The 9,191-nt window shown below is 40.0% G+C and overlaps 1 protein-coding gene across 2 annotated transcripts; it reads right to left on the reverse strand.

Moving 5' to 3' along the window:
* Positions 1-1,949: 1,949 nt before the first annotated feature.
* LOC311491967 (beta-1,3-galactosyltransferase 2-like) lies at positions 1,950-7,342 on the reverse strand. 2 transcript variants are annotated; one of them, XM_084550059.1, is made up of 4 exons: positions 7,114-7,342; positions 6,941-7,028; positions 4,062-4,343; positions 1,950-2,850 (listed from the first exon to the last, which is right to left on the reverse strand). In XM_084550059.1, exons 2-4 carry the CDS (start codon positions 7,010-7,012, stop codon positions 2,251-2,253), a joined length of 954 nt encoding a protein of 317 aa, XP_084406185.1. In that variant the 5' UTR covers positions 7,013-7,028; positions 7,114-7,342; the 3' UTR covers positions 1,950-2,250. The 2 variants fall into 2 exon arrangements, with proteins under 2 accessions (XP_084406185.1, XP_084406186.1); XM_084550060.1 differs by lacking the exon at positions 7,114-7,342 and having other exon boundaries at positions 6,941-7,031.
* Positions 7,343-9,191: the final 1,849 nt, after the last annotated feature.

Consider the following 9,191-nt stretch of genomic DNA (forward strand, 5'->3'; position numbering starts at 1 on the left):
AGTGTTTAAAATTAGATTGACATCATTAGAGCTTACCAGTCTGTGTTTATCTGTTAGAGGATATTTGATTCTTTCAAGTTTGAAAAGCACAAGCACAGACATTGCACAAATACTTGTGTGTTTTTGTTATCTGCTTATCCTTCTGGCATTTTTCTTACTTTACTGATGCACAAATCAAAACAACCCCGTGAGGGCTCTTAGATGCAGTCTCTGTATCCTGCTCAATGTCATTTGTTCTGTCTTTATTAACAGGTATTACAAGTTAATTAGCAACTGGACCTTTTATTTGACAGCATTTGACTGACTGGCTCACTTCTGTATTGGTCTCTTTGCAATTTCTCATTCACCTACTTACCACGAGAGGGTGCTGTTGCTTAGTTTGCGTTCCACTTGTGATGGCTTTTTTGGCTTGCGAGCTACTTTTACAATGACCAAGTCAAAGTGATCTACCCGAGCAATTAGTGTGACTATATATATATATATATATATATATATATATATATATATATATATATATATAGTCAAACAAATGTCATATTAATTGTTGCTACAGTGTTAAAAGCTCTATCCATCTTTGTTTTTATTTTTAGCAAGAAAAATTATTGCACCTTTAGAAAAATAGCTCTGTCTCTTTAAGAAAGACGGTAGTTTTGAGTTGTCGTTGAAGTTGTGCGTGGCTGTGGATGTGTGCCGCTGAACTGAGGGCATACTGCAAATATAATGTAAAAATAAATAAAGATGAACGTTTGTCTTGCTGTTTGTTTTGGAGTTGATTCATTCATTCATCTTCTGCTGGAGCCTATCCCAGCTGTCATCGGGCAGGAGGCGGGCGTGTTTTGGAGTTGCAACGGATAAATGTTTTAGACTAACATCTAAAAAAATTTTTCATTGCGATCTACCCGTAGACCTACTACCTTCGCGATCTGCCGGTCGATCGCGATCGACGTAATGAGCACCCCTGCTGTAATGTTATGAGAGTGACAAAAAACACACCACAGCTGTGAGAAAGGGCTGGTTTCAGGAAGAGGTTTTACACGTGTTTGTTTTTAATTCGTTTCGGTGTTACTTTGTTCCTGTATACGGTCTTCGACATATTTATCACAGAGTTTGTCAAGAATAGAAACGTTTGAAGAAGGATGTAAACCAGCCACAGACTCAGTTAGCCACAGATCTGTTAACAGTAACTCTATAATAAGACTGATAACAGACCTATGTGTGAAAAAGATTATTATTGAAAAGTCCCCTTTGGTTATCGTCTTATTATAAAATGCATGAGAATCAAGGGGTGACAAAGTAATCTCTCAGATAGTCATAGAGTGGATTTAAAAAGTCATCCCTGTTAAAATAGCACATTATTGTGATATTAAACATCCATCAGAACACTTATACCTTTATTATAAAAAAGTGCACACAGGCTGTTGATGGCTAAGCATCTATTTCTTGTGCAGGGCCAGGGCCCTCTTCATATTCCCCTGCAGACTTTTCATAGGATTCTAGTCTGGGCTCTGGCTGGGCCTTTCCAAAACATCAATCTTTTATTGGTGAAGCCATTATTTTGTGGATTGACTGATTGCAGCTTTCAAGCAGACGGCATAAGGTTCTGTTCCAAAATTGACTGGTACTTGGAGCGGTTCATGATTCCTTCCAACTTCATTAAGGCCCCTGTTCCAGCTCAAGCAAAGCACGCCCAAATTATGATGAAGCGACCACCAACGCATTGGTTCTCTTTGCTGATATGCTGTGTTGCCGTCGTGCACTGAAATACCTTCAAAAGTTCAGTCTTTGTTCTCATCAGACCATGACACATTTTCCCACATGGCTCTGGGAGACTGGATACATCTTTTTGCAAGTTTTAGCCTTGGGCTTGGATGCATTTGATCAGAAACAGCTTGCATCTTGCCACCTTGCCCTACAGCCCAGATAGATGAAAACAAAAGAGGATAGTCGTCTCGTGTGGGGAGCAAGCAGCACTTGACAGAAAGAGCTACAGCAACTTTAATGTTAGCAGCGTGGACACCAACAAACTCCTCAAACTCTTCTGACTCCTAATCTTAACAACACTTTTTGGTGAGAATGGAATTGTTTGCCCCGTAAGACTCGCAAGTTGCATGACCACAAACAATGAGATAAAAAAAAAAAAAAATTCCATCCCAAAGTCTTTAAATAAATAAATACATTGTTGTAACTTGTATAGGCAATACAGTTACAAAGTGCATGTTTAAAACTCACAATTTTTGTGACATAAGCGTTTTAACAGCCACTTTTTGCACTATTCTGATATGTTTCCCATACATCCAAAAGCTGTTTAGAGTTTTCCAGTAATTTAATAATGACAGAGTTCCAGTAACATTTGCTTCTAAAAAAAGGCACATTCAAGCTAAACAAACTACCATGAGGAGGATCTGTCGGTGCAATTCCCAAATGTCTCATGCAGAGACCCAAGTACACATCTTCAATATAAATAGCTTTAACATGTGCAGATGCCTCCAGTATCTTCTTGGGTAAATCTAATGAGAATGCATAACCCATTCCCATGGCATATGTTGCATACGTGGACTCAGGGTAGACAGAAGTGGGCAGAAACCACTTTGAGTTACGGTTTCTAAAAACAGAAGCACCCCTTATTATGAGTCCAGTCAGGTAATCATGTCGGGGGGCTTCCAAAAGCATGTCAATGAGTTTGGGGACATTGAGGAATATATCTGAGTCCACCTTCATGGCGTAGGAGGTTTTGGGGCAATGAGTACTGAGCCATTCGAACATAACCATAGTTTTAATGGTGAGGTTATTGTAGCTGTCCACAAAGTCACTCTGGAGAATGTCATGATGTTTCTGGCTTTCAGATAACACCTGAAAAAAAAAAGAGATGAAATAGATTACTGAGTTTAAAGAGCAGTAGTATAAATAATTTTGTAAGGACCCACATTTTAGTTTGATCATCTTCAAGTCTGTAGCAACTAGGTGAACATCTAGATCTAGTCCCAAATGAATCTATTTATTAGTGCTGAAGATTTCCTTTGCATGACGTCCACGCCTGAAATATAAAATAACTGTGTAACCGTTATCCTGCTACTACCAAGACAGCATTTTTCTTCAGCTGACACTGGTGGAGGCAGTGGGTCTCACAAAACCATAGACAGTATAAAGGATCGATATGTGGCTCCACTCTTGGACCGTACTGCGTCGACTCTGGCTCCAAACTCGCAAGATGGCGCTGCCCTTATCCCTGGGAAACTAGCATCAGTTTGGCCAATGGAAGGAAGTGGGGACACATTGTCCATATTTAAATACAGTCTATGGTCTAAACTCATAGTCTGGGCTTACCTAAACAACCAGCATTCTATTTCACATAGGCTGCACCTTCTGAGAGCTATCACTATTGGGACAAGAGGGAGCACGGATGTGGTCAGTGCTTCACAATCCCCCCAATAAACTGAGCGAGACAAGGAATATTCAGACATGTTAGGCAGATAAAAATGTACGAAAGGACAGTGAAATGAACGAGAACGCTGCTGACAAGACATCATCAACACAATTTTTCTGCGCAACAGGTGCAAGCCACAGAAGGGGGCAAACCTAATCTCTCCAAAGGGTCTGTTGCAAAGGCGATGCACAGAGTCGCTGACCTGTCACTGGGAAATAGAGGATTTTACTACCCAGCTGTGACAGTACATCTCCAAGGGGACTGTGTCTGAGGGGACAGTTGTTCTCTGAGGTGTCCTCAGAAAGCTTGAAGTTCAAGAGGTCCAAACTAGGTTTGGGAGACAGATCTCTGGAATCTGCCCGACTGCTGCTGTCTCTCTCTCCCTTAAAATGGAGACTGGTTAAAGCTGTAAATGGTGTAATGTCATCATAGCTCTCGGTTCTGCATTTGGCCGCAGCTATAACCTGGAATCTCAGCCTTCTTTCTTTAGTCTGTTTTATACAAATCTGCTGTTGTTCATTGATATCAGACTAATTAAATGTAAATACCAAGGAAAGAAATGTGCCTGGAGTTGATCCCTTCTCTTGTTTGATGCTTGAAGTGGTACTGAAGGAAAATGTTATCTTCAAAAACGCACCTGCTCCTCAGGCTGCTCTGTCCCATTTCTCTCCTTACTGGATCGTCCCAGCAGGAAGTAATGGTGGACCACCTGGCCTTGCACTGTGGCTTCTTTCCCCCATGTGTTGCGGATTATATCACGGGCCTCCACATTGTCGGCTGCGACAGGAATTATAAGAACCAAGAATGGGCTTTCCTGACGACATCTGTTTGGCTCATCCAATGTGTAATTGTAGTGGTGCGGGTATGCCACAAAGTACCGTGACGTTGACTCCTGAGGCGTCTCTTCAGGCGTTGAGATCTGTGCAAGAAGAGATGGTAGGTGTTGTTTGATTTGCACCTTGTACTGTACACGATTCATATACTATACTATCAAACAATATATTCCACTTTATTTACATTCTTCTTTTTAAGGGTGTTTTATATTTTTCACAAGTGTTTTATCTAAATTTTGTTACGTTATTTATATGTGTGCCTCTTAAACCGGGAGTCTCTACAAAATTTCGTCATGTTCTCATAATGACAATAAAGACTCTTGATTCTCTTGATTCTTGATATATAAATCTATTCTATGGTCAAACAAAATGGCAACACTTTTTAATTGGCACATATTTTGACATCAGGTTTTTTTGTGTCAATTCAGAAAAACAGCCAGTGTACCAAACATACGAATTTTTGCTTTACTTCGCGTAAATTTACGAATTCTTAAATTAGAAGAGGACATATTTATACAGGTTTTATGATGTTAGGTGCCAAATGTTTGTCGTGAAGCAGAACGCACATGGAGGGCTACAAACCATCACCGTTTAATGCAGCGGCAGCTCTTGACAAAACAATAGCTACGTGGTGGCTTGTAACCAGCAAGGAATTGTGTATTTGAAAACATTTTAAATATATGTATGCCAGAAAGCTGCATGATTTGATGATCTCTGGAGACCACTTAAAAGATCATCACTGTTGTTTCCTGCTTCTCTGTCAACATACTGTCTGTTTCTCATCTTCAATAACCATTATTTTTAATGTGGTTGACATTTGAAGCTGGGCACGGTGTTTGACATAATGTGTTGCAGACATGATATAGAACAGCAGCCGTGTCGTTGATGTTGGGGTAGAACAAGTTTTGTTGTGCATTCCTAGGTGGGTTTAGGGGTATTTCAGATTCAGATTCAGATAATCGGACAATTTAAGGCACAAGTGAGCAGCATGACGTGCAAGACACTTTTAAAGAACAAACAATATCATAATAGACAGTATCTACAAAAAACTATGCCATAAATGCATTAACTATCCAAACTGTCCAAACATGGAGGATGTAAACATGACTGTAAGAGTAAAGTGAATAAAGTGCAAATGTAAACAAGATTTACAGGGATTATATATTTATGTGTTATTGCAGAGGTAGTATGGGTAATAAATATAATAAAAGATAAAAATAAACAAAAATAAAGGGCGGCACAGTGGCGCAACCCTCCAGAGGACAAGAACATAATAATAATAATAATAATAATACATTTATAGGCGCCTTTCACGACACTCAAGGTCACCGTACAAAATTGTTTAAAATAAAACACAATTAAAATACACAAAACAGTTAAAATAAAACACAAAGTACACAAAATAGTTAAAATAAAACACAGTTAAAGTACACACAAGCGTATACATAGAACATATAGTTACATACAAATGACAGATAGAATGGGCCTGCCTGCTGCGTTGATTCAGCTTCGGTAAGAGGATCAGATGGTTAAAGTTGCAGTTCCTCCCTGCCGATGCTGAAATGTTGGTGGTGCAGTTTTGCAAAGTGCTGTCAGCGGGTCTGAGCCCTGGTAGCGGTTAACTTAGCCGGCGCAGCTGAGCCGCCGGTGACGAACAGCGCAGGTAGTCTCAAACAGCGTATGTAGGTTAAACGGCTGGCAATTTCTGCGGATCCAGCAGAGCTGCGATAGTGAACTAAACGAGAAGTAATGCAACGCTAACACTTCAACCCGGAAGATGATTACAGAAGATGAATGAATGAATAAAAATAAATGGAAAATGAAAAATATATCATAAATAAATAAAGGTGCTTGAAAGAAAAAAAAAACGGTGCGGTGGAGGACTGTCTATGGGCTGCTTGTTGGTAGAGCTTTCACCTAGAGTCTGTTGTTTGTGTGGTCAGGGGGGCAGGGAGATGTGAATATACCATGGTTGTGTGTGTGCTAGAGATGAGTGGGTGTACGTGTGTGTGTGTGTGTGTGTGTGTGTGTGTGTGTGTGTGTGTGGTGGTGGTGGTGGTGGGGGGCACTGGTTTTGACTCACTTTCCTCTTTTACATTGCTATTAATTAGCATTCATTTATAGTGTTTCAGTATGATTTAATCTCAGTTACAACTGTTTCTGTATTCTGAAAGTACAAAAATAATAAGCATATGATTATTTTTGTACTTTCTATGCCCTCTGTCGATTAAAGCACTTTGCAAGTTAACTTTTTTTATATGGCTACTTTTAAAAATATGTTATTACTTTAGTATGCAATCCGACCAACGTCAACAATTTGCTTTACATTCTGTATGATCACACCTTTTGAGAAAATCTCCCACACTAGTATTTTAGTATAAAGCGCTGGCTTCATAAAATGTTTGGGGGATTAAATTTCTAAATTTCAAACATCCAAATGTCAAACAGCCTGTCTTGGAAAGAAAGAAAAGAAATATCCCTCTGCTACAAACACATTTTGATCGTAACAGAACAGCGGAAAGAAATAATAACAACATCAACACTGGTGTGTTTCGCCAATGAGTCATTCAGAGAGTTTCAGAATAGATAAACAGGGTAGAAACACCACATTTAAGATTTTTCACCGCCGTCGTCATCAGGTTAAGATGACGATGATAATATGAGGGCCAGTGAATATACTTACATTTCTAGCCCGCTCCTCAAGGCCTGAGCTGCAGTAAAGCAACATTAAAATCACAGCCATGAAGAGCAGCATCACCAAATGCCTCCATCTGCCAAGATGAAAGCAAACTTCTTTAATGCCTCACATCAGGGGGCAACGGTACATTGATAGACTGAAATCAGAAAGTGCTTTACCTCTTCTTATCACAATAGTGTAGGAGTTCTTTGACTAGTCTGCAAAAACCACAAACTGAGCAGCATCTCCTGCAAGCATTAAAACACTTGTTGTCAAGTTACCATGGGCGTGGTAGTGGGGGGAAAAGGGGACCTGACTACCCAGGGCCCGAGTAGGGAGAGGGCCCATGAAAATCCTGATTTTTATTTATTTATTTTTTTGAATGAATTGGTTCAATTAATTGGTGTCATAATGTATTTCAAATATATTGATAACATCAACTGAGAGAATGAACTTTGTGTCACAATATTTGTGATATTTACGTGCAAATCACAAGCATTTAAATGTTTAAATAATAAAAAATAAACAAAAATGATTGTGGGGTTCATCTTCCTGTCACGTCTCTGTCAGCGTCTCTGGTGAGCTTGTGGTGAGACCGAGAAAACGCTGATGAGAAACACTGTATACCAGAAACTGAAGTTTATATGGTCTGTACTCGCTTGTCATTTTAGTTTTGTACAATACTAACTCTGACCTCACAGCTGCTAGTAACAACAGTTTTTGCATTTATATATAAAAAAGAGGAATAAATCTTTTAAAGGGTGCATGTGTTTTTTTTTGGACTGACAGTGGTCTGGAAAAATATGTGTGATGCTGATTTCTGATGGACTGGATAAAATTTAGAGGCTAGCATCTGATAAACCTCAAACATCTGTTGACCCTGCTTACTGTCTGTACTTTTGGCGGCTTGACCCATCAGGCCTTCTTACTAATGTTGAGTCATTCTCTCTCTCTCTGTTTACACTCTCTCTCTCTCTCTCTAAAAAAAAAAAAAAATAAAAAATAAAAAATGCAAATGCAAATTGCATTAAATATATATTTATATATATATATATTTTAATGTTACCTATAATGTGGTTGGGTTGGCTGTGCTGAAACTCTTATCCAGATATGGAAAAATCACTTAAATTCACTAAAATGTCTTCTGTGAGTCAAACTGAATGTTGGAACATTTCACGTAATGATGATGGGTGGAAGGCTTTCAGAATAAATAGACAGTGGGGGTGTTGAGTTTGCAACGTGATTGCATCTTGTTGTGCTCGAATGTCTTGTCTGTGGTGGCAGTGACTACCGTGTCATTGTGCAATGTCTTGTGGAAGCTCAGTGTGTGGTCAGTTTAAAGTTTGCTTGAGAAACGCACCTTACATACATCTATGGTGGTCCTCATACCTGCTGTTGTATGGGCCATAGTTTAGTAACACTACATGCTATCTCAGAGTGCAACAAGTTAGAGTTGATTGTGGTTTTGCATTGCTGTGCCCTTCAAAGTGAAAGTAAAAACAATAAAGAGAAGCATCTACTGTCAAAACCCACTGGCTAGAAATTTCCTGTAAAACATACAGTCACATAAAGTAAAGGCATTGTCACAAATGCCATTACCAACCACTGTACTTCTTCTCAATATACACCAAAAACCAGAGACAAGAGAAGTAAATAGCATTGATCATCTTGTCCTTAGGGCGGCACAGTGGCGAGGTGGTTAGCACTGATGCCTCACAGCAAGAAGGTCACCGGTTCGAATCCATGGGCCGGCTGGCCTTTCTGTGTGGAGTTCGCATGTTCTCCCTGTGTCTGCGTGGGTTCTCTCCAGGTACTCCGGCTTCCTCCCACCATCCAAAGACATGCTCATTAGGTTAATTGGTGATTCTAAATTGGCCGTAGGTGTGACTGTGAGTGTGAATGGTTGTCTGTCTCTGTGTTAGCCCTGCGATGGACTGGCGACCTGTCCAGGGTGTACCCCTGCCCCCTGCCTCTCGCCCGATGACAGCTGGGATAGGCTCCAGCAGACCCCCGTGACCCTTAACAGGACTAAACGGGTATAGAAGATGAATGAATGAATCTTGTCCTTAAGTACATCCATGGTCGTCCTCATACCTGCTGTTGTCATGTGGCGTATGGACGATAGTTTAGTAAAACTACATGCTATCTTCAGTGCAACAAGTTAGGGTTGATTGCAATGACACTAACTCACTCACACTGTAAGGGTTGTCTGGCGTGTAGTTGTGAGGTTTCAGATTGCAACCAAAATATGTGGAAG

This window comes from Chelon labrosus (genome assembly GCF_963514085.1).
Source record: "Chelon labrosus genome assembly, chromosome: 8".
NCBI lineage: Eukaryota > Metazoa > Chordata > Actinopteri > Mugiliformes > Mugilidae > Chelon > Chelon labrosus.